Raw genomic sequence first — 26,791 nt, 5'->3', positions numbered from 1 at the left:
GGTAAGTAAAGATGATGTTGCTCTCGTCTTGGTACTCTCTCCACATGGCCGAAGCGAATAAGTAGTGGTTGATGGTGCCGGAGGTGGAGATTTGGACGCGGATGAACCCCGAGGGTGGGTATTCTCGTGCTTCGTGGGCGATGAGTAGGTAACGTAGAGGCGTGGAAGGAGTTTGCGTGAACTGGAAGTTGTGGAGCCGCGTATAGGTAGAACTGAGGACGATGGGATCATAAGCATTGGGAAAGCGGTGGTGGCAGCTGTAATCTTGAGCATTTTCGAGAGCGATGGTGGTGGAGGGGATGATGGCAAAGGGATGGGCTTGGTGGTTGATGTCATCTTGTGAAGGGGTGTCGTTGGCTTGGTAATCGTCCTCGTCCTCGTCAGAATCGAGAGGCGTGAGTTCCAGGGTGGTGAGGAAGGGCGGATCAGTGTTGATGGGTCGGGTCCTGCACATGGGGCATTGAGTATTTTGACGAGTACGCCATTGGTTCAGACAGTCGTAATGAAATTGGTGTTTGCAACAAAGGGTCAGGACGGTGTTGGGGCAGTTGGTAGGTATGTCGGATAGGCAAATGGCGCAGACGACGGCGGCGGCGGTCTGAAGAAAACATAAAGTGAAGTTCACAAGGTAAAGGCAAGGGTATCGAGCCAGAACATTCCGGTGATGAAGTCTCCTCCATCGAGTTCAATGAATCTTTTGATGTCCATGCCGGAGACTCTGAGTTTGCTTTTAAGGCATCGTTCATAGCATTGCAGTTGATGGAGGAGGGGGTGGTTATCGCTGCTGAAGCGAGCATGGATCAACCAGAGTTTTTTGTCGTAGATGAGGTCGTGAAGGTTGTCGAGCAATAGGGTAAGTACTAGGGTTCGTCCGATGTGTTTGCGTAAAACGTTTGTGGCTGTGGCGGCGATTGCGGTCTGAAAAATAGAGTTCTTTTTAGGTTCTCATGTGAGGAGGAGTTAAGCCTATCTTAAGGATGCTGCAGGACTGAAGTTGCTTTTGAATGAGTTTGTGGATGCCTTTGAAATCGCTGAAGAGCTGGAAGTCGCGGATGTCTTGTTTGTTTTGTTTGTAGCCGTTAGAGATGAAGTCGATGACGCGACGAAGCGCTTCCTAGGGGTGGGCAAGAGCATGTGAAACATTGAAGCATAGGCGTGGTAAGGTTTTCTGTAGGTTTCGTCATAGTACTGTTCGTAGCACGAACGAGGCAAGCAAAACATGACGTAGTTGTGAAGGCTTATGGTGTAATCGTCTAGGTCAGCCACCCCGTCAGGGAATTGGTCAGGAGTGATGTAATCAGGACCCACACATAAATTTTGGGTGCAATGAGGACACATTATGCTAAAGGAGGTACGCTTCATTTCCAAGTAGTGCAGGACGCAGGCGCCATGAAGGGGATGATTGCAGCAGGGTGTCATGACGAAGGGTTCTGAAGTATTACATTCACAAGGCAAGATACAAATGGTACATACCAAGGTTTCGTCCTGACTGTCCTCAACGGTAATGGCTTCAGGGTCGTCCTGACCAACTTCACGTTCTTCTTGTTCTACGTCCTCCCGCTTACGTTTAGGAGCAGAAGGTCCTGATTCAGTATCAGAATCGGGGGAGTTGATGTAGGCCTGACGGGCGGTAACCACCACGGGGTCATCAGAATCATAGGGATCATCAATGTTGAAACGATTGAACTGAGGTGCAGGTGCGGGTGCAGGTTCCGCTGCAGGAGGTGGCGTACTAGGAGGAGTAGGCACGGTTTGATCTACTTGAGAATCGTCTTCTGAACGAAAGACGACCACGCGGCGGTTGGACTTCTTGGGAGGCATGATGAAGGTTGGTTTGACTAAGTAAGTACTAGGTATCTAGGTATACGATTTGGTGATTTGGTATGAAAAATGGACTTAGATATATAGGGGTAGGGAGGGGTGGGTAGGAGGTCCCCCCCCCCCCCTAGGTGTGGTCTATATAGGAGGACCAGGATCTGTGATTTCCATATGTTTTACCTAGTAGTGAATCACCAGTAAAGCCAACGTAGTATACGAAGATACCAGTGTGGTAAGTAAGATTAAGGCGTTTCGTACGAGGCTTTAGGCTTAAGCTTATTTTTTGCTTTTTGAACACTGCAGTACTCATAAGTATGAAGATGACAAAGAGATGCGATCGAAAGCAAAGAATGAGTAAGAGGATAAAGGATACCATTTATCAAGCCATGGATGCTGTGCGACAAGATGATTATAGCAATCAAGACATGTTATCAAGCACGCAATACATTCTAGTTCGAAGGACATTTTTTAATGTAGTGGAGTTGTTAAAGACTAGAGGCATTGAAGAGTTAGATACATTTGATGTACTATTGCTTAAACAATATGTAACCGAATATGTGAATAAATACGGGTACACCGTTGAATCTTAACTTGGTGTCTTTTGTTTTTTCTTTTTCCAAAGGAAGGCTTTGCGAAGGCATTATCCAAACATTATAAAGAAGGTACGGCCCCCGACCCTAAGTTTTTGCAAGACGCGAAGGAATACGTCAAGGCGTTACGAGGCCTAGCCAACACGCTAACGGGATGGATTGATGCTATCGAAAAGCAGCAAGAACGCAAGAGAAGGTCGGCGTTCGTGTTATCACGTCGAGCCAGGGAACGGGCACGAGTACAGCAGGCATTGGTGGATCCAGAACGAGGACGTACGAAAGTATACGTAATAGAGGAGTACGGCGTGGGCAATCGCTTAGTGTTTTCTCACCATGGCATCGGGCAGGAGCACCAGGAGCTCGTCTCTGATTAAGAGTTGTGCTCGCTCGGTGTTTGCAGTGAACGTGCCTATGAGGACTCGTGTCATTTCGTATCGGATCGAGACGAGGTCTAGCCTGGAACAGGCCGGCCGCCAACGTAGACCGTACGTGGGTCACGACGACGACGATGACGACGGGGAGGACTTGGAAGAGGGAGGAGAGGAAGGAGAAGACGAATGGGGTGTTCGATGGGTGGAACGTTTATTTGATCAAGTCATGGAACGCATTGCTGGTGGAGGGATTGACGCCTCGGGATCAAGTAGGCATGACCCTTTACGGTGGGGACTTGGAATACCCGGTGTCGTTGGCCATACGTCCGTACCACACGCCCCAATTTCAAAGGCTGATGTTGACCAACGCCATCGAAATGATTCAGCAGTCCAAGAGGGAATGGATGTTGGGTCGATCGTTGGACATTACGGTGACTGTGATTAAAGACGTGAAGGGACGAGGACGGGTGTGTACGACGACCATCATGACTCCTGAACTTTTGCGAGATCGGTTGGAAAGGGGAGTTCTACACAAGCCGCCCGCGGCGGTGGGGTCGAAGGTAGCAGAGCACGTGATTCAGATCTTGGCGTGGCGAAGCGTGAGAACGAGGGACAAGGTGAGGCAAGAGTTGGAGGTACAGCACGAATGGACCTGGGAAGAAGTATTGACGCGTTGGTGTGTCGTGCATCCTTCCACGAACGTCTTGGTACTGTGTCAAAAGGGAGGCCCGGGAGCTTGTCACGAGGTGATCTGGAAAAGTGTTTACACCAGCGAAACTGAGGGATGTGTCATGTGGTTGGACGAAAGAGACCCCGCGATGCTGGACGTCGTGTCGCCCGATACGTTGTATGGGGAGGCCAGGGTCTTGCACCATCGATTGTGCTTGAAATGCGGCATGACCTATCGCCATCAGAGGACGCATGCTTGCAGTGAAGAAAAGGCCTTGACCAAGTACGAATTGGGGAAGAGGAGACCGCATTACAAGGCCACGGAGGAAGTCAAGCGCCGCAAGGTCTCGCGAGTCTTTGACGACGAGCATGAAAATTGCTTGGGAAGGGCCTTGTACCGGGCGCTGAAGGGTTTGGGGTTGGAAATGGTGGCCGAAGGAGGGTACGAGAAATCCTTGCAGGATTGGTACGGCGAGATGGGCATGGAGGACACCTGGGATCGAGCATGTGGGTTGGACGACGTCAAGCGGTGGTGTGCTAGCATTAACGAGGGATACGCAACGAATGAAGAACACGGATTCGAGTTGTGCGTGTACGACGAAAAGAATCGGTACGTAATAGCCTCGTTCGGAAGCAGCATAGGAAAACACAATGGTACGTTGACCCCCATTTACCTGAATTGGATGGACGAACACTTTACCTGGATCGAGTCTATGGCAGGGTGGTTGGGACGGGTTTACTTTTGCACTCGATGCAATAGGGGGTACAGCAATAAAGAAACTCACAAGTGCGTGCGTCCTTGCTTGCGGTGTGGGGAAGAACGGAACGACCACTACATCAAGTATTCCAATCAACGCATTACGTGTGACGAATGTCGCGTAGGGTTTTGGTCCAACGTGTGTTACCGTTCGCATTTGATGCAACGTCGCAAGGGGTCGTTGGCCTATACCACCTGTGAACGACGGTACGTGTATCTTCAGTGCAAAACTACCGTGGATCGGATGCGCTACGATCAAAAGACTACGGTGTGGTATATGGTCGACGATCACGTCTGCTACGAATACGATTGCTTGGTGTGTCGAGAGAAGAAAGTAACGCGAGAACACTTGTGCTACGTCAAGGGAGTTAGCAGCGATCCTACGGAAGGCAACGCACGACCCAAGAAAAAGAACGAAAAGCGCAAATTCTTCCTAGCGTTTTTTGACTTTGAGGCTCGGTGCCTGGAAGAACGTCACGTGGTGAACAAAGTGGTAGTGCTGCTGACGTGCCACGAATGCGTATCTCACGTAGAAGACTACCGTACGCGAGGATGCGCAGGAACTTGCGGCCGACAACGGATGTTCACGTTTGACGATGCCTCGGCCTTCATGGATTTCATGAAATTACCTTGCAAGGCAGCAAAGTCGACGGGTACGATCGTCAAACCAACACCGTGTATCAATTTCACGGCTGCTTCTATCACGGGTGCGAAGTGTGCTTCAGGCGAAGTCAAGTTCATGCTCATCTGGGAGTGACCATGGGCGATCTGTTCGACAAGACGCGGGAGAGAACGTTGGAACTGCGTACCGCAGGGCATCACGTCGTGGAAATGTGGAGTCACGTGTGGGATGCGGAACGTGAGTATCACGTGTTCCCCGAGTGGATCAAGAACTTGGACCCCATACAGCCTCGTGAAGCATTGATGGGAGGACGCACCAACGCCGTGGGACTCTACGCATACTGCGAGGGGGAGGTCCAAGTAGACGAGTCGGACGACGAGGCCATCGCCTTGATGTTGTGCTCGGACCCTGAGCATCGCATACGGTACGTGGACGTGGTGTCGCTCTACCCTACGGTGATGTGGGAAGAAGAATACCCCATAGGCCACCCCATGGTGTACTTGGGGGAAGACTTGAATCTGGACCCCGAGGAAATAGCCGATTGCATCCTGGACGAGGAGTGGTTTTGCTTGGTGAAGTGCGACGTCGACCCTCCCCGCGGATTGTTCTTCCCCGTGCTTTCGCGCATTGCTGACCACAAGTTGATGTTCACTCTGTGCGCGGCCTGCTGTGACGAAAAGGACGTAGAGGAAAACGAGGGCGGAGAATGCACGCATACCATAGAAGAGCGTCGTTTGCGGCACGGAGTGTGGACGACCCCCGAATTGAAAGCTCTGAACCAGGGGTACGAAGTGGCTCAAGTTCACGAAGTATGGCATTACCCTGACCGCAGCAGCGACTTGTTTCAATCGTACATTCGTGAAAATCTCAAGATGAAGATGGAGGCGTCGGGGTGGCCGTCCGATTGCGATACCGAAGAAAAGAAGCGGGAGTTCATGCGGTCCGTGAAGACCAGTCAAGGCGTCGATCTTCAGTACGAGAATGTCGTGAAAAATCCGGGACTGCGTTCGGTGGCCAAGTTGAACTTGAATTCGTTGTGGGGCAAGTTTGGACAGAATCCGTTTCGTGGCAAGGTGGAGTACGTTACGGAACCCTGCCGCTTCTTTGAACTGCTGCACGACGATACGGTCAACGTCAAGACGGTGCTGCTGTTGACGGGCGACATGGTGCAAGTCAACTACGACGTGCCCCGTGAGTCCACAGTGTGCAACCCCAACGGCAACGTCGTCATTCCAGCGTTCGTGACGGCCTGGGCCCGTTTACGGTTGTACGACAAGTTGAATGCTTTGGGGGATCGCATGCTGTACCACGACACGGATTCCATCATTTACAAGACGGAGCAGGAAGGGGACGAAGAACTGGAAACGGGGGATCAACTGGACCAATGGTCGGACGAATGCGGAGATTCTGAAACCAATTGGATTGTGGAATACGTGTCCTTGGGGCCCAAGACGTACGCGTACCGTACGAAAAACGGAGAGTGCGTGGTCAAGTGCAAGGGCATCAGTTTGACTCCCTGTGCTAAAGAACTCGTCCACATGAAGAGCATGAAACGTCTGCTGGTCCAAGAGAACGAAAAAGTAACGGTCAGCTACCCACGCAAGATTGTTAGGGATAGCGCTCATAAAGTACTGAGAACGGTGCCCATGGACAAAGACGTTCGCTTGGTATACACCAAGCGACAACGTGTCGATCAAGGCCTGACCACGTTGCCTTATGGATATTAAAGGGGCATAAAAAGGAGGGACATAAAAAGAAACATGTTCATCGCCATGACTCAAATCGCTGCGGGACGAATTGGACGTTGGTTGGCCAAGAAAGCCGCCGCCATCGTGTCGGGAAGCAACGAAGATCAGCCTGATGGCAACATCAGCAACAACCGCTTTGGGTGCGGACGTCAAGCACACGCCCGATGCTGCCTCTCGTTGTGCTGTGGGGGATCCATCATCATCCACTCGCAAAGGTCGATCCGCCGCTGGAAAGACGAAAGGGAAGAAAGGAAAGAGCATCGCCGCCGCCACGGTGGCCAGCAAGAAGCAAGCTTCCAAATGGTACAGCCGGTATTTCGCAACACCCCCAAGCCCTAGCAGGAACCTCCGCGTTCTTGTCCAATCCCGGCGACGTCTCCAAGGGGTCTCAAGCGAAAGCCACGAAGAAAAAATGGCTGGAAGCTCAGACGACGCATCAAATTCATCGCCCAGCACGGCGTAATTATCCTCGTCGTCCCTTTGTCGTGTTTTCCATGGACGAGCAATGGCAGATGGATTTGTCGGACATGACTTGGGACAAGCCTGCCAACGATGGCATGGGATGGATCTTGTTCGTGGTCGACGTGCTGTCTCGATACTGCTGGGTACGACCGCTGAAACGGAAGACGGGGGAAGAAACGGCTCGGGGCATTCGTGAGATCTTCGAGGAAGTGGCCCAAGACCCGGACAAGAAACATACGTTGCCACGTACCGTGTACGTAGACAAGGGGAGCGAGTTTTACAACAAAGACGTCAAAGACTTGTTTGCCAGTTGTCCCCTTCCACCCAAGCTCATGTCGGGAGAGTCCACCACCAAGGCTGCCATCGTGGAACGGTTGCAGCGGACGTTGAAAGGAAGACTGTGGAAGTACTTTTACGAAAATGGGACTCGACGATGGGTGGACGTGATTGGTCCGTTGGTCGAGTCGTACAACCATCAACGACACGGCACGTTGAAGCAATCGCCGGCCTCGGTCCATCGCGGCAACGAAGGGGAGGTGTGGAAAAAATTGTACGGCGAGTACGGTCCAGAACGAGGAGCACGACAAAAGCTCAAGGGCCCTTACAAGTTTGACCTGGGCGACGTGGTCCGGATCAGCCGTCAAACCACGATCTTCGACAAGGGCTATTTGCCTCAATGGTCAGAAGAATGGTTCAAGATCCGAGCTCGTGACCCAGGCCCTCCCGCGTACTACCGCTTGATGGACTACAACGGCGAGGATATATTAAAGGGCACGTTTTACGAAGAGGAGCTGCTCAAGGTCGAAGACGAAGAAATAAAGCACATGCGTTATCGCATCGAGAAGATACTTCAACGCAGGACGGACCCCGCTACAGGTCGTCCCCAAGCGCTGTTCAAATATCAAGGGTGGCGTGAAAAGTACGCCAATTGGATCGACGAACGACAAGTCGAAGATTTGGGGCCAAAAAAGAAACCATGAGGTTGGAACGCAAACCGTTTGTCTACTGGTTCAACAGCAAGCCAGATCCCGAGTACCCCCAAACCAACGACAACACCACCTCGGAATTCGTGGTCCAGTTGCCCATAGGATGGCACTTGCCAGGCATGTGGTCGGTGGAAATACAAGCCATCATGACCCCTGAAACCACACAGACCAAAGGAGACTTGCTGCTGTACACGAATCTCATTCGCTACGAGATCGTGGGTCACGATTATTTTCCGCTGATCGAACGTATTACCACGTCCTCCGCTCAAGCCATCCGCTACCAAGAATCCAAGCATCCCTTCCGCCGGCGCGTCAACCGAAGTTACATAGAGAGCGTAGGGTTTAAATTGGCCGACACCAAGGGCCGGCCCCCAGTCTGGCTGAAAGACAGACCTACTAAAGACACGACCCTCTGCCTTCTCTTCACACCTCAAGCCAACGAGTACGATTCTTCCTCCATGAGCTTGACGCTTCTGTCCAACCAATCCAAACCTCGATTTCCTTCCGACAGACCAGGGAACTTTAAAGGCGAACTACCAGCGTCTCAAAGAATGAGTGATCAATGGAGAGTAGGAATGACCAAGGTGACGCTGCCTCCCGTGGCCAGCACTTCCAAGTCCACCCAATGGACCTTTAGACTGGATGCAGGAGGCTACCTGAAAAGCAAGCTGCCACCCGGGGCTCAGCACACGTTTACCCTAAGCGACGTCAACAGCGCCCAAGACTTGTGTGCTCAATTCAAGAAAGGCGTGGATGCCGTGTTCGATAGTTGGTTTCCGCAAACGCAAATGAAGCCGGCCAATGGGGGCATTGGAGGAGAGGGTGAAGGATCCGGGATTGGAGGAATGGAATTGAACCAAACGGCCACGTGGGTGGACGACTCTTCAGGCAAGGATGTGTTGATTGCGATCGACCTTGAAGGCAGGAAGAGCTTGGACGACCTATGGGATCGATTTTCTGCCAATGGAATCATCATGGGCCCCGACCAGACCAAAACCAAGTGGGACTTCACGTCACGTCATAACGTGCTGGTAGGACCCAACGCTCCAACCAATAACGAGGTCATGCAACGGTTGGGTTTTTGGACCCGCGATGCTAACATTGCTATACCTGGAACGATTCAACAAGACGGCACAACTCAATGGCATTCCTTCCTTTCTCCCTTTGTCAATGATTTTGAGCGAGATCATTCCTCCGTGTATCTTGTCCAGACCAGCCTTGAACTGAGCACGTTCAACCGCTTTTACTTGAAGATGGGATTCTTTGAGCGTCTAGGAACCCTAGATAATCCTATGGGACCGTCAGAACCAACGAGTACTATCGTTACTGCCAGCGAGTTGTACCTGACCATGCCCAAGGGGTTCTACGACTTGCTGAATTTTAATAATGGATCTAGTGCAGGGCTGGAGTACGAAAGCGTGGACGCCGCCGTCATGGGTCAAGGCGAATTCGTCAGGATCACGTGCAAGGAAGGATGGAGACCTTCAGGCCACGTGGAGTCTGATCAGAAGACCAATACAGAGCCCCAATCCAATCGCGTGGCTCGTATCAAGGGGTATCAGTATACTCAGCTTCGAGGAAACCAGGACGTCCTCAGTTCTCAAAGTGGGTCTTACGCTATTGACGTGGTCACCAACACCAAGGCCGTTCCCAAGAATGCTTACGTGACCTGCAGTCTGGTTCACAACCAACACGTAGGCGATCAGAACATCCCTCTCATGAACGTGGTTCCCCTCTCGTCCGTGTCCATGGGTGCCGCAGCCGAACCCAAGGAATACGTGTTCGAACCCCAACACGTTAAATACTACCCCCTCTCCGAGAATAGTTACCAGACCGTGGCCTTTGCCGTGCAAGACGAAGCAGGACAAGAGCTTCCCTTCCTCAATTCAGGAGTAACCACCGTATCGTTGGATTTCAAGAAAGGACCATGAACATTCCCATCTACGTTCCCCAAGAAGGAGGCGGTAACATTCCCGTCTATACCCCTCGACAAGCCGGAGGAGGACTAAGCATTGGACGGTCGGGGCGTGGGGCCATGCAATACGTCATACCTAAGATTAATGCTGTAAAAGACGCTGCTGTGGACCGTGGAGGCAAAGCGTTGGCTAACGTGGCCACGGACGTACTGGAAGGTAAAGATTTGAAAGAAGCCCTCAAAGACGAAGCGGCCGAAGCCAGCAAAGTAGGAAGCGTCAAGAAAAGCATCAAGAGTTCTGGATCCAAGTACGCCAAGTCTACCCTAAACGCTTTGTTCGACTAGAAAAATGAATCAACCCCGACTGATTACCGAGAATGGCGTATTCAAGCGCATCAGCAAAGAGCGGTATACCAAGTACATTACTTACCGTATGACCCATGGACCCCAACAAGGCATACGGACTAAAGAAAGAGACATTGTTAAAGCTTACGATATTTTTGTCAAGTTGTACGATGGACGCATCGCTATGGATGTAGATTAAAGAAAAAAAGTAAAGAAGACACAGTGTGTTCGTTTCATTGATTTTTTATTTCACAACTAGGGGAGTATGACTTGGGGGAAGGGTTTGTTTGAATCTTTCAAGTCTTCAGGGAAGGGGTCCAACGACAGTCGGTACTCGTCGGGCGTGGATTGATCAAAGTCCATGATCAGCGGACGATACGGTCGCTTATTGGCTTCCTCCAAAGCACGGTTCAACCACTTGGCTTGACCCGGAAAAGCTTGACGTGCCAAGGCTTGCAGCTGAGACTTGTCTCGAGGATTGCGAAACAGCACGATGCGGTGAGCGTTGAGGGAGGCGGTTCGCATGTGAACGGGAAACACGTTTTGCATGAGCACGACCAAACTCACGTCCATGTGGTGGGTTCCCTTGGTAAACCACTTCGAGATTTGACGATGATCCGATTCCATCTCCCCCATCAGGTCGTCCGCGATCAGCAGTCCTGGGGTTCGCTTGAATAGGGCATAGGGGTCGTCCGGCAATCCTTTGACCCACTTAGCCTCGTCTCCAAATTCTTTTTTCATGTTGTCGTACTCGTCTTGCCATATGCTGTACAAGTACACCACTTACTTGATGGGGGGATCGAACTTCCAAGCCCGATGACGACTCATCTTGCGAATGAACCGCGTCTTGCCGCTCTTGGAGGGTCCGGCCACGACGGTTGCAAGGATGCTGCCATCGTGAGTTAAACGGTTTGATTGCTTCTGCGTTGATGATAGTTTCTTTCTCTTAGCGTCGCGAAGAAATCAAATGTACTGATCCACTACCTCGTGAGGGCTCTTGTTATACCCTCCCTGTTGACTGTGTTTCTTGCGACGAGGTTTGGATTTGGACACTCGAGATTTTCGCTTGCGCCGCAATACGCCGCCGTCAATAGTTGCGTCATCGCCGTCATCATTATCATCGTCGTTGTCGCTGCCTGGACCGGGGAAGGTTTGACTGTTATGCTTGCGTTCCACCACAGGCCGCTTGCCTCAACGGACCGTGGTCACGGTGGTGGTATTGGCGATGGTTTGATGATCCCCTTTGCCTAATTTTTTGGGCAAGGCTTTAGATGCGGTGTCTTGATCCGCGTTCTTGAATCGTTCCCCATGATCGTCATTATTGTCGTCTTCGTCGTCGTCGCCATCGCTGCCGTTGTCGTCATCGTCCCCTCCTGGATCGTCCCACCCTCGATCATCATCATCGTCCCCGCCATCACCATCCCTCCTCCTGTCTTGTTCGGCTTCCTTGCGAAGCTGCAGTCGTCGTGCCAGGGCTTTTTCCAGGACATAGCGAATCCGCATTTGAGACGTTTCGTCAAACTTGCTTTGATCGGTGGCTTCCAATTCCTTGACGTATTCTTCCACTTCGGCCAAGTTCATCTTTTTCTCGATTCGATTGCCTCGCCATCGGCCATCCACCCGCGTCATCACGTTCTTGATGGTAGGCGTCAAGGTCTCTTTCACCTGGGGGTACTTCTCCGCCAACGATTTCAATGCCTCGGCGTACTCGCGCAATTCCTCCTTGTTTATCTGATCCAAAGTAGCGTCGGGCAAAGACGTTAATCTCCCTCCACTGCTTGGCGTCCATGCCGCCAAGTTCGCCACTTCTGAAGGGGGTGATGCCGCAGGCGATGCTGAGGGTGAAAAGGTTGGCAATGCACCGGGCGTTCTATCGGGGGATGGACCGGGGGATGGACCTGGTGATGGTTCGGGTGATGGCGGGTCCATGGCCCGGGCCAAGTCGCTTCACGTCGACAAGGGCGTGTCGCTAGACAGAACGCTCGCCATGTCGTCCGGCAAGTTGAAAGGCGAGCCTAACAACTGCAGCATGTCCTCATCGTAGTTTTGCGTTGGCGAAGGAGGCAACGGCGACATGGGCGGTAGGACGGGCGTATTCATCAGGAAACGATCGGCGGCCCGTTCGGCCGTGGACGTCGTACGGGGCGTTCGAGGAGCAACACCGGGAGCTTGGAAGAAAGGTTCGCGCTCGGTATGCTGACCTAAACCGTAACGTAGGTATAAATCTTGAGCACCCACACGTTCATAGGACATAACGTCGACGCACCGAATTGTGTTTATGTGTACTTAGTATAAGCTAATATAGTTAAGATTTCTACTAAAGAAAGTGATTGTTTCCTTTTACTAAATTTTTTGATTAATATTATGCTGACAACAAAAACTAGATGACCCCTCAAATTTGCTGCCATATTTCTGCTGACCCCCCTCTTGAGTCCTCTGAATTTATCGTGACCCCCTCCCAAATCTTGCCAGCCCCCTCCCTGGCATAAATAATGAATGGTCCCTTAGTATTTTGATATCTTACATTGATATATATTTCATCTTTTTTGAATATCAAAGTCTAGTTGTTGCCCCAAAGCATAAGGATTCGAAAAAGTGGACAAAATTACTATTCTCGCTGAATTTCGCTAACCATAGTAACCTCCGTTACAATATACGTTACCATAAAAAGTCTCTAAATTTTCTTATAGCCCAATTAATTGTTTAACAACAAGGGAAGATTATCACAATGGTTTGTCATTTTTTCAAAGGCCAGTTTTATTTCAAGATATCACGAATTGTATTTCAGAAAATAGTTTTTATTAGCAATAGGGAATGAATGTCCACATTTTTTTAAATACTAAGCTAATAATTTCAACACTTGTTATTCCTCTGGAATTAATGACAATACGAAACCATTTAAAAAACAAGTTTTAAATATTATACTTGATCATTTTTATACGAAATAGATAAAGCTTTATTCATTTGATTCAGTATACCAGCTCTTTTTCAGGCCAAAGTGGCTTATATTTTAGCATTTTTAAGACATACAGGTAGTAATAATACAAAAGACAATCATTTCGTAACCATTTAAGATTACATGCTCAAATTTCGGAAAATTATTCTAAGCTAATACAGGTTTGAGAAAATAAAATTATCTATATTATTGGCGAGACTTTCGTTTTTTTCATTTTTGAACATTCTAATTGCACACTTTAACTGAGAATCAATGTTTGTTCCGTAAGCATTGACAGTTGTGCAAACACAAGAGAAAAAGAACATGAAATGACAATTCCGGAGTCACACTTTCTGTAAAGAAATTTATCGTTCATTCACTACTTTCTAGGTTATTTTTAGGTACACGTGCATCTCCAGGGTGATTTGATCTCCAAAAATGAGCAAAAATTTGTTTACGTTCCTGGAAGCAACGAGGTGAGAATTGTAATTCATACGCCGTTGACTGCAAAACCGCTGACAAATATCATGCTCGTAAGAACTCTGAAATTCACTTATTTTTATAGTTTATTTCTACGTCATTGTTACAAAATATTGTTATGAATTAAAATGTTTCCGCCTATTCCCATTTCATTCAATACTACCTTAATAATTGCTTTGTTTGTTGTTTTTTTAATACAGATTGCAAAAGCTGTTTTTAAGCACAATTTCGGTGCTGCATTGTTGGCACTTGGCTGTTTTTCAATGGGGATGCACGCAGACATACTACAAAACAAATTTGATGGATGTCCTGTATCCATTTTTGTTGGAACCCGGGAAGAGGGAAAGCATGTAGCCTGATGTTGGGACTACCTGTTCTTGGTAAGTTAATGTTAAGAAGTTCTTAGCAACCCTACCAAAAAACTTCCAAAACACCGATAATATAATATCAATAACATCGCATCCCGCAGGATTCATGATCACCGCAACCCAAATGCCCCTCCCCCAACCTGAACAAAGTAAACATTTGGATAACGCAAATTAGTTACCCAATGCGGCCTTATGTAGAGCAGATTAAAAACAAATGTGTTTTGTGTTTTATCAAAGGTATGCCTAAACACTGTACCAAGTCAGGCTCCAAGGAGGCTATCCTTAAGGCAGGCAATGGAAGTGGAATGGAATGTTATTTTAAACCTCAACTTTCCTTACTTTCTCGAGATTGGATAAACATGACAAAAAAGAATGTCCTGGGGAATGCGCTGGGCGGGCAAAATTTTGCGGATTGCAGGCCAAAATTTATTTTCCAAAAACAAATTTTTTTGGAAATCATTTTTTGAAAGCTAGGTATAAAGATACCTACAGAACAAGCCGAAAACATTCGTTTTTGTAGGTGATTACTTTATTAGTTAAGCAAAAGACTGCGCCCCACCTGAAAAGGTTTTCTGATATGGCTCATAGATATCTTAGATGGCAACATGAAACAATTCAAAGCTTCAAATGTCGCTATTCTGTTCATAGATACTGAAGGAAAATATGATAAAAATGAAAAACCACCCAACTGTCCTGTTGATGTTTGGCGAAGCAACTGCCTTGTCGAGATTTTCTGCAGCTACTTTCAACATAATTTGCCGAAATCAACTTCTTGGCGAAATCTTATTTAAAATCATTGAAGTGCACTTTTTGTGAAGTGTTTTCTATTGAAATTAAAGTTATTCTGGTAGTGCAATCAGGCTTTTCTTGTTAATAGGCCACTTTTTCTCGGTTAGGGATTTCAATCATAAAAACCCATCGTTAGCTTAAATCTTCTTCCCCTAAATCTTTAGTGAATTGCCTTTTCCTCCATGAATTATTGTCTGTAACTGAATTCTTCGACATTAACGTTCATTTTCTTTTTCCTCCTCCATGAAATTTTGGCGGAATTAACGTTTTCTTTCTCTCCCTGCTTACTGCTTTGCAGTCTGCGAGATTTCCTCCGTCTTCATGCCTTTCTTTCTCACGCCTCTTCCCCAAAACTCTTTTTCTTCAACGTCTAATTTCTTCTGATTCGACTCTGAGCTAACACTGTTGAAATCTCAAACTACAAAACTCCAAAACTGGGTCCATTCTAACCATTCTCAAACAGCAGTTGCAAATAGTGACGCACTCTTTACGGATTATAAACGATTCGACAACGTGCAATCGTTCTTCTTGGACGAGGATGTCCATGTACCCCTACATGCCACGACAGTATCTCCGGGAGATGTCAGGCTAAACTGCGACCTAAATGGAGTGGTGTTGGAGTTGCACCGTTTGGCACGTTTGCGGAGATTCCTTCTGCATCTCATCCTCCCTCGCTTCGACGGGTCCTCATCCTCCCTCGCTTCGACGGGTCCAAAGTCAACAATGTGTTCTCGCTACTGCGAAAAGCACATAAGGGCCGTCGACCTTTCGGGGCGGGTGTGGGACTCTTTCAAGAACCTTCATGGCCACGCAGTTAGATATTCTGAGGGGTACCAGCTCCTGGCGTGCGTGATGCCTGCCACCTTGGACACCTGGTGTCTCGATCTTGTGGACCCTGTCACTGCCAAGAGGAAAACACAAGTTTTGCTGACGTCAATGGTGCAAAGGTAATTAAATATTGAAGTAACCACTTTATTGAACGAGGATTGGGTTTACTCTTTGCTGATGTCAGTAAAAATGAAATTAATATACTATCTTAACTGTTATCTATAGGTTAAGACATCTTCTACAGGCCCTTCCATCAACGGACATGGCCTGCCCTACGGTCCAGAAAAACACGTTTTATGATCTAAGCCACATGGCCGTTCTCCAGCAGCTATGTGTCTTTATAACATATAACCTCAAGAACCTAGTCATAACCAAATAGGGGGATCATGTAAGACGTTGATGGATCGATGTGTTCCAGTGCTCGTTGTGTAGCCCACCCTAAGGACAACACACCCATGAAGTTTGAGTGACATCTGTTGAATATTCAATGAGATATCAATGTTATACTGGGTACTAATGTTTGCCTCAATTAACCCCATTTCATATTTCAGGACCATTCATTCATACTGGGTCTGCTGGACTCGGCCGTAGCATTCGTGAATGCCCAGGATCGCAAGATGAAGATACATATGTTCCTGGTGAGAATGGGTCAGAAGGACCGCCATCCCCTTCCCCTTCACACTCACGTCCCCAATGAGGACATTGCATCCCTCTCTGTGCACTGCGCCTGCGAGGTCTCCCCAAGCAGCGGCGACGTCCACCTGCTGTGGTCCCATCAAGCTCTCCAGTCACTGGTGCACACGCGCAGCAGGACGTACTCGCCATTGTCCATATCCCAGAAAGCGCCAATTTCCAAGTGCGAGCTGGTGCTGGAGTTCTTCTTCCATGGCGGCCCATCTCGTCCGAAGACCGCCAGCTCGCAGTCTCCCTGGGCGTCCATCCCTGCCACGATGACAGTGCCACCTACCAGCGAGGCATCTTGGGGCTGGCCCCACACCAGAGTGCCTCCGTTGGCCTCTCCCCGCCTCCACTTACGAACTGCACCAACCAAGAATGGCAGAGGTTGCGGATCGAACGGGTTTTCGCAAAATGCGAAAACCTGGACACTGCCTTTGCCGTGGTGGGAGAGGCCTTCCTCAAGCTCTTCCTCCAGGATCTGTTGAACCAAAACGATTGCCTGCCCATGTTTTTTCTCAGCCAGTCATGTTTTGAGCCACCAGGCATCTTGGCTGGCCACCTCACCGTTCAAGAACTCATATGCAAGTTGCTGGACCACAGGAACAGGTTTCCCTACCCTGCCACCGTGGAAAGAGCGATTGAACTAATTACAAGGAAAGGGCTGGAGCCCAAGAAACTCCTGCCTCTGGGTTTCACCTCTCAGGCTGAAATACTTCCCAAGCTTCACCACGGTCGACAGAAACAAAAACTACGTTCTGTCTTGGAGGTTTCAGCACCATATTTAGATCTCATACACTGCTGACGATTTGTCGCCGGAAGCCGTGAAATTGGAAGGGAAGTTTTATTATTGGCAGGATGATATGCTTGGGCTGTTGACATGAAGGACTTTTTTATTGTTTTACTTATTTTTGTGTGCGCTGCGCAACAGGGAGGATTGCGTCCCTTACTCTTGCGTCGCAACAGGCAAATCTTCGAATCTAAATGAACCAATCACAACCCTTCATTTTTCAAACATTTGACCAATCACAGCCTTTGCATTTTCCAACATTGGTAACAAAGAGCAACCAGTACAAATAAATGGTTTCTGATTTCCTTCCACATATGAGATCGTTACTCGATTTAAGAAAAGCTAGATTGTCTGCAGTCAATAATGTGAAAATTGAGTGAATTATTCTCAGTTTGTATCATTTCACAGAAGAATGATCAACTAAAACGACATTTCGAGCTACTAGGGTTCTTTGGAAGTGGGTTTTGACAGCGAAATTCCATTGAACAAAGGCCAGCCACACAGTTTTCGAAGGTTGGCATCTTTGATTTATATTATATTTCTTGCTTGTTTTCTTGTGCTTTTTTCCCTTTGTTTGTGATTTTTCAGGTAAGATGGGCTGTATGCTGAGATTTAAACCATTCTACAACGGAACTTTGATCCTGAAGTGCACAGAGAAGGCTCGAGAGGTGAGGAACAAGAGCAAGGATAAACCAACAAAGAAATGCCTGCCTCCAATTGAGGTAAATCAAACGCGTTTTATTTCTTTTCATTAGACAATTAAGGCTATTATTATCTTCGGTCAATAAGTATTTTTTTCTTTTTAATAGCATTTATTTTCAAATACAAAGCAGTTAAGCTGTCTTAAAATCGCTATCATTAGTTTATTCAAACAAAGCATATAATTTTATTAAGCTCATAATGGCAATTAACCTTAGCATGATAAAACTATTTTCTTTGAGTTTTTAGACTACGGATGACTACTGGTTTCATTTGATCTATTATAGGTTAGAGAACACGCCCTGATAGAAGTCAAAAGGCGAGAGGGGGACGTAAACAATGAGGTTGACGTTCTTGGGTAATATTTAGTTCAATTTGGGGTTTACAGAGGTCAAACGTTCAGATGGATTTTGGAAAACACTTTTGGTTGTGATTGAGTGTTCTATGTTGACCAAGACTTGTGGAGCAGAAAAGGCAAAAAATGTTTTTTGGTGTCTTTCTCGCCCACCTATCAAAGTGTATATTTGAGTGGAATAGAGAAGATACAGAGTTGCTGAAGACTGCTAAAAGAAATCCGCTACTGAATGAAGGTGTTACAGACCCCTCAGAAGCACACATCATTTCTCGTACAACCAAAGCAAAGATAGCCCTACATTGTCGTAGAATTACACATGGTGTACACAAAACAAAAGAGTTGATTGATGCTCTTCTAGAGGCTTTTACTGGAAGTGAGGAAGAGGACACTTTGCATGTACCACTGCTTGACAGTGACCGAACCGCAGAAATATAGGATTCTCAGAAACATCATGTACCATGCCTACAGCATCCTGAAGGTGTCCAGCTGTATGTCCAGACAGGGACGTTAATGAAAGGAGGTATTTAACTTCCTACCTATAGAGGTGCTCGACGCTCCACATCTTTGGAATCATTCCACCTGCACATTAACAGATTCGTACCAGGTGCTTTCTTAACATTTAAGACATCATATATATATCATATATTCAAAATGAATGTGTTTTTCATTTCTTTTTTCGTAGACTATCCTTTTTTGGCTAATAAATATTTGCTAGATATAGTTTTATTTCCTGCTTCATATGATTTGTTTTATTTTCATTTCAGGCACTAGTGCAAGTGATAGCCATTTCCAAGCCTATCTCCTTGAAGGTTTATCATAGTGGAATGCTGATCGAGCTGCTGCAGTTGTCTTTAATACTGCAGTGGACTGCAGACAGAGGCTCTCTATGACTTAAGTCAGAAAGTATTTGGAAAGAAACTGTGCGCTGATTTAAACACAAAAGGAATCTACACAGGTGCATACTATAATACTGTAATGCAGATTGATCAGATTGAGTATAGACTTCACTGTTTCATTATATGTAATGCTTTCAGGTGAACTGATTGGAGTGGAGTATCTCTACAGTCCAACTGGTAGAGTGCTCAACAAAGACATGATAGAGGATAAAGACACAGAAATGACTGCTGAAGAACCTCCTGCAGAACTAGCTGATGCTGAAGATGAAATAGATGAGGGTTTTATTGAAAATGAAGGTGATGATGGCAATTGAACAGATGAAAAATTGCATGTTTAGTTGCAATTGAAAGGGCTGGACGATAAGAATGTTGAAAGGGGAATTGTTTTGTTCTGTTTTTTAATATATGGTCTTGTTTATAGGCAGTGGTTGTGTTGAAGCAGGCTGATATGGTTGGGCTGTACATGTTTTTTTTTTTTGTTTTTTTTTTAATTTTTTATTTATTTATTTTTTACAATATTTTTTACAACATTTATAATTCTTACTTGACAACAATACAAAATTTTTTTTTCTTTACAGAAGGTCGTCTAATTTACAATGCTACTAATTTTTTAATTTATTTATTTGAACTATATTTTAGATATCACTATTTCATCCGTTCGATATTCCAATCAACTTACAAAATCACCCTAATCTTTTCATATTTTTTTAAATGCACTAACAATTTCGACCTTTTTTTAGCTACTTCATATTCTAACTTTTCATATCTTAAACTTGTTTGAAAATCATTTAACACTGGAATTTTTTGCTTGCTTCTACACTGATACACAACATATTTCCACAAAACAAACAAAAAATTGACCAAAACATCTTCACTATTTCCTAATAGAATATTTTCAAAATTTAAGACAGGAAGTACTATTGAAGCCCCTTTTAGCCATTCACAACACTTGAAATAAAAATTTCTAGTTTCAACACACTCTACATAAAAGTGAGACATTGTTTCATTTTCTTCTAAACAAAAACTACATTTTGGAGAATGGACTAGTTTGAAAACATACAATTTCTGATTCAGATATAAGCAATTATTTAAAATTTTATACTGAAAAGCCCTTAATTTTGTATCTATAGTACGTGATATCATATTACAATTAATGCCTGTTTGCATCATCCTCCTCTTTTAAGAATAAGACCCTAATGTATAACAATAGCAAGATACCAGAAGACAAAATAAAAGTAGCCGTATTGTTTGGTGCAAAAAAGATTGAAAATCCAATTTGAAAAACTATCAACAACACTAACACGTAATACACATACAAAACAAAACGAAACAATACAACACTTAACAAACATATTGTCAAAACTATCAAAGGACGCAGCAAGATGAAGCCAAAAATTCCAGGTCTACTTCTGCATATTTAAATTTTTAGAGTAAGACAAAATAGAGAAAAAAAAGGAAAAAAAATCAATAAAATTGAAAAGGAGACGTAATATTTAACTAAGATGAAAGATAAACTTCGCGCAGTATATAAATATTAACTTCTAAAATATATCCAGTAATTAAATACTGTCTTTATATACAGTTCTATAGCTTAAGTTATTTCAGTTTTATACTTAGCTTTACATGAATAATTCTTCCAAGTCCACTTGTGTTGTTATTTTATATGTTTTACCACCTTTTTCTTTTTTAACGAAAATCTTTCCATCCCTAGTTTGAAAGCTGGCCCATTTATATTGCTTTGCTCGCTTCCTCACTTCTGCATACAGCTTCTTTCTTTCAGATGTTAGATGCTCATTTAGGAAAATCTTTTCCGCACCATTTAGCTTTTCGTCATCTCCTTCGTACTTCCTAAGCCTCCATCTCACCTCATATAAACTCTTCTTATCTTCATAACATTTAAATTTTACCAGGATCGGTCTGGGTTTTATCTTAGAATACTGTCTGTGAACAATATCGATATCGCCACTATCTATCTCCACTTTAACTTCTTTCACAATTCCTTCGACGATCTCTTCTAAGTCCTCGTTGTCCCACTCGGGAACACCATGAATTTCCAAGTTATATTTCCTTTGGTACTGGCTTATCTCATCTTGATTTTCTTCCAATTGACTCACTCTAGACTTTAAAGCTGATATATCGCTTGTTGTAACATTGCCTACATCACATTGCTCTTTTAATTCCACTTCAAGCTCATGAATTTTACCAGATTGTTCTTCGAAGGATTCTTTAAGTTTCTCATAATTTTTTTTAAGTTCAGCATATTCATTTATGAGTTTAACTGTGTTGTCTTCTACACTCATTAACTTGGTATAAATCATTTCCAGCGTTGGTTTTTCACTGTCAGTGTTCTTTCCTTCCACGTGTTCTTCGTTCAACATTTTACAACTTTTTGAAATTGGCGAAGATTCTTGCGATGATACTGAAGAATTTGGTTCTCTTTCTCTCCTTTTCGACATTTAACTTTTCTAGTTCTATGAGATTTTTCTTCTACATATGAATTGAGCAGAAAGTAGACCAGGTTTAAGGACTAAAGTTGGACACGTCCGACCACCATGACGGTATATAATTGAACACCTTTAATAATTTAATACATTATAATATAAATAATAATTGTAATAAGCATAATAATTTACATATAAAAAATTATCTTTAAATCCTATAAATATAAATACATGTATTTACTTTACTATGCAAAATGTTTTATTTCAGATTAAGAAAAGTATAATGTAATGCGTGTTGCTACAACCTGTTTTAATCCAAGGCCGTGTGCTGGGCGGCGGTTAATTAGCCTGGCCACCTTAGCTTGACAGGCTGAGGAGGGTTGTGGACCCCTTAATGGAGGAAATGCCATCACAAAGCTGTTTCCTTTCGGCATCAACTTGGAGGAAATGCTAAGGAATATGGAATTTCTCTGTCCACACCCTGGCTGTGAAAATAAAGAAATTACAATTGCTGGTTTATACCATAATGTGTGTCAAGTTTTGGACATTGACGGAATGTAGAAATTGTAAGGGAAAAGTCATCAGTTGGAGTCCAGACATCGTAAAGCAGCTTGATTATGGACATCAACTTCAGTTTCCAGTACTGTTAACCTACCAATATGCCTGTGACGGTAGATTAATAAGATCACTAAGACAGAGAAGCTTTGGCAACAACTCTACTCTGCTACATAACCAACGGACTGAAGTGAGGTCATATTATGGGCGTTCCTTTACTTGACTACGACTGCACCTGGGAAATTTGGAACACTCAGTTGGAACACTCAATTGTATGTGTGCAAGGGGAGCATTCACAAGGGTAAAATAACACTGCCCACATACAGATGTGCCCAGGTTTCAACATGCTTGGAGTCATTCCATCAATAGGTTCATTCCAGGTAAGTTCTTTGTCCTTTGTTATGTGAAAAATTAATGGTATATTTAAGGATACACGGAACACAATTTTCGTCAAAAATATATTTTTTGAAACCATGCTATATCAAATATAAAAGTAAAATCTTTAATTTTATACAAAAATTAAGTTAATTTTTTTTTATTAAGGGAGATATTAGTAAAAAAGCATTTTTAGAAGTTACCAGTAGGTGTTGTGCTGTTGACAGGAACTGTCATTTATCTATTCACCGGAAGTCGATTGATCCAAGTAAGCTTGACGTCACGAGCATTGTGGAGCCGTAGCAGTGAAAACATATCAAGCTGTAAATGAGGAGGCGACTAAGTGGACGATCGAACAAATTATATCATATTTACAGAGTTTAGTTATTTATAAAGATTGATTACTTCTACTAGATTTCTTCAGTTTTGTTTTTAATTCTTTCGTGGGATATCAGCGTTGGTAGATGCCTCGTAAGCAAAAGAGAAATCCTTTCTGTGGAGGTTCTAACAAAAGGAAAAGAAGACGTACCTCCACAGCATTCTGTCATGAGAATGCTAAATCACTCTCTTTGAGTGACAAAGGCTCTTACTATAATCAAGAAGAGCTTCTTAAGCGAAGTGATAGTGCCAGTGCTAGTGCCAAGAAGCTTCTAGGCCGAAGCAAAGACGAAGAATTGAACCAGTCATCGAAGGAAGAAGAGGGAGAAGAAGAACGACAAAACATCCTGTTGTTCTCTGGTTTGTTCAGCATTTCGCCCTCGGCCTCTTCCTTGGCCCCTTCCTCGGCCCCCCTCAGTTGAACTAGATGTTCGACCTCTGGTTTTGACCATCATGAACTCGAAACGAACTTTGAGATTTAGGTAAACACCGCGACACGAAGGTCAATAAGCTTGAGACCGGAAGTACAGTATACCCGCTGTCCTGGCCATGGTCCGATATCATATTACTTACTTTACGCTCATTGGCGTACTGTGCAGAAACTTGTCAACATTGAGTAAATAAACTTGTGTTTTTCTCAAAAGTAGTTTTTGGTAAAATACACAATTTCAGAAGGTTTATTCTCCCTCGGTTTTTGATTAATTACCGTGAAACTTGGCATGTGGATTCCTACTATGCTCGAGTTTAAAAGTGTGTCTGCGTTTTTTCCTTTTCCTTTTCTTTTCTCAGATATTTGCCATTTTCTCAAGAATGCCCTTAAAAACACGTAGTCATAACTTTGGAATTGAATAAAAGATTAAAGAAGCGCTAAAAGAAAAAACGCAGACACACTTTGGTAGAACAACATACGTGTAATAAGATGCAAAAAAATTTTGATCCGTTTACGCTGACCAGAAGGAGAACAAACATCTCGCCTCGAACCATAGCGATCAATGCCCAATTTATCCAAAATGAATTATTTTCATCCAAAAGTAAAATCGAATATGGAATATTTGAACTTTAAGCTGTTAGAAAATGTATACTTTATGGGGAAATTTATATAAACTAAACGCGCTATGAGCGTTCAAAAAACCCGACCCGATTGTGTTCCGTGTATCCTTAAGGTACTATTGCTAGTGATTGGCACTTCCAAGCATATTTGTTGGGGGGGATTACAAAGGTGGAATGCTGACCGTGCTGTTGATGCTTTATCAGTGGTTTCTTGTGGCCCAGAAACATATAGTGGAGAGCTATAGGCCATCAACAAGTTAAGTGAAGAAGTCCTTGGTACGAAAGTCATTTGTGGTGTCTGGGAAGGTTGCATCCACACAGGTTTGTAATCTTCTTCGAAAGTTAATACATGTTTTATAAGTCTTCTGCATTACAACATTAAGCAAATATTGAGACTTTTATGCATTCATTCACTTTTCTTCTGGTGAGCAGATTGGGGTGGAATACATCTACAGTGAAACTGGCAAGGTTCCTAAGAAACATTGCAAGATGTGGAAGGAGAACAGTCAAGGGTAGAACTGTTGTTAGATATAGATCTAGAAAATTTAGATGAAGGTTTTGAAGATAATGAAGATTACACATTGGATTCAATGGGTATAATGTTCTTTAGGAAAGATAGTGATGATAAGCAAAGAAAATAAAATAGTCGAAACTTTTAAATATCAGTTATTCATTCATGCACTTGTTTTCCATTAGATCCAGAATGTGAGAGTGCAAGTTCTACTTCTGATGAAGATGTCCCTTGATTGCCATCCATGAGAGAGGAATTTTTCTCTATGTTAATTAGAAATACATGTGTATATCATATCATAAGTTTTGTCTTTTTGTGTCAGGAATTTGTTGGGCATAGTAACATTGATGGTTATGATAAAGTTAAAAACCTGGCAGATTATTTAGTTTAATTGAGTAATGTTGGAAAGGCACTATCTAATTCTCAGGCTCAAGAATGCCTGCTACGACCCAACACTTTTTTTTTTTATCCGTTTCCTAAAGATGCAACACTAAGAAGTGCCTGCATTACAAAAGTAAGAAACACGAAGGACCCTATTTCAAGGTAAGTATGAAAAACTGTCTCTGCTTTCTTCAGTAAGATAATAATAGTTTTGTTCTCTTTTTAGATAACACACAGTAAATTACTAAATTACGGGAACCAACAACTTTAAAAGTGATACTCCAAGTACCGTAACAGATAAGATTGTTGAAGTATGTGAAAGCATTGAGAATGCCCTTCCAGAGTGTAAAATAGCAATTTCAGAAATTACCGCTCGACAAGACTCCAGTATGCTTGAAACTGCCAGAATAGATGTTAACAAGCGGCTTGGATCCTTCTGTTCAAACCGAGGATGGACTCTCATAAAGCACAAAATCACAACCAAAGAATTGAATGACAAGGGACTCCACCTCAACCGAGCCGGCATAGGAGCCATCGCCAAAGACTTCAATAGTCATATTAAATCTAATTTTACTTGATCCTTAGGTAGAGTACCAATAGAGGAAAGCTTTTCAAATCAATCCAACGTATCAATTTCTGGCCATAACATACCAAAGGTAAGAGGTTTTAAAATGGCCTCGTTGAATATTGCTAGCTTACTCGCACACATTGATGAACTGAGGAAATGGGTCGCAAATCAGAGCCTTGATCTTCTTGCTATAAATGAATCCAGGCTTGACCCTACTATCCCAAGTTCTCTAGTAGGTATTGAAGGCTATGAATTGTATAGGTTTGACAGAAATCGTCAAGGTGGGGGTGTTAGTTTGTATTTAAAATCAAGTATAAACGGCAAAAGCCGTCCGGATCTATCTGATAACAACACTGAATCACTATGTATTGAGATAACGAAACCACACAGTAGACCATTTATCGTATTAGCTTGCTATAGACCACGAAATTATGACGTTTTAGCTTTCTGTAACATTCTCGAAAATATTTTGACAAAAATAGACTCTGAATTCAAAGAGCTGTATGTCTTGGGGGATTTGAACTGTGATTTAATCAATAGTAATACAAGTACACAGGCTCGTCAACTAAGACATACTTCTGAGTTATTTCAGTTACATCAACTAATTACTGAACCAACAAGAATCACCCAAAGAAGCAAAACATTGATTGATATCATTCTTACAAACACTCCAAACAGGGTTGCCCAGAGCGGTGTTATACACCTCTCTTTGAGTGACCACAGCCTGGTGTATGCTATACGCAAGATAGCTATACCAACAACTCATAAGCACAAAATAATAACATTTAGAACTTTCAAAAATTTTGATGCAAACAATTTTCGTAGGGACTTGGCGTCACTCCCTTGGGATAGCCTGAGTGATTTAAAGGACCCAAATGATATGTGGTTAAAATGGAAAGAATTGTTTCTATCTATTATTGAATTGCACGCACCGTTAAAGCGGAAGCGCATAAGAAATAGGACGCCTTGGTTGACAATTGAAATACGAAAATTGATGCTCGAACGTGACAAACTAAAACAATTAGCAATAAAGACAAACCAAAATAATGACTGGGAAAAATACAAAGCAAGTAAAAACCGAGTAAACAATGAAATCAAAAAAGCTAAGAAGAAATACTATGAAACTCACTTTTCACAAATCTCGAGAAATTCGAGCGAAGTTTGGAAAACAATAAATGAAGTCTTATCTCGAAAAAGTAAAGACAAAACTCGTATAACCTCCTTAAAGAGCGGGGAAAACACTATTTGTGATTTTCAAGAAATCTCTGAGCTTTTTAACGATCATTTTTCTGAAATAGGGACAAAGCTAGCCGGTACAATCCCGGAAGGACCACTAAGCTTTAACTATTATCTAAATAAAGCAAACTCGACCTTTAAATTACAACACACGACTTCTGATGAATTATCTAAGATCTTAAACTCTATATCAAGTAA

The 26,791-nt window shown here is 44.2% G+C and overlaps 2 protein-coding genes across 2 annotated transcripts in view; both read right to left on the bottom strand.

Annotated features, from left to right (window-relative positions):
* LOC116299430 (uncharacterized) overlaps positions 1-26,791 on the bottom strand; it is a 41,640-nt gene that overhangs the window by 2,612 nt on the left and 12,237 nt on the right. The gene's annotated exons all lie outside the window — the stretch shown is intronic.
* LOC148912673 (uncharacterized) lies at positions 20,717-21,636 on the bottom strand. The gene has a single exon (XM_089026441.1). The coding sequence runs from the start codon at positions 21,552-21,554 to the stop codon at positions 20,718-20,720; it is 837 nt and encodes a 278-aa protein (XP_088882567.1). The 5' UTR covers positions 21,555-21,636; the 3' UTR covers position 20,717.

This window comes from Actinia tenebrosa, unplaced genomic scaffold (assembly GCF_029948245.1).
Source record: "Actinia tenebrosa isolate PJP-AT-01 unplaced genomic scaffold, QUT_ActTen_1.0 PGA_scaffold10__47_contigs__length_13832649, whole genome shotgun sequence".
Lineage (NCBI taxonomy): Eukaryota > Metazoa > Cnidaria > Anthozoa > Actiniaria > Actiniidae > Actinia > Actinia tenebrosa.
Note: the sequence above shows the minus strand (reverse complement) of the source record. Positions and strands in the feature narration are given on the sequence as shown.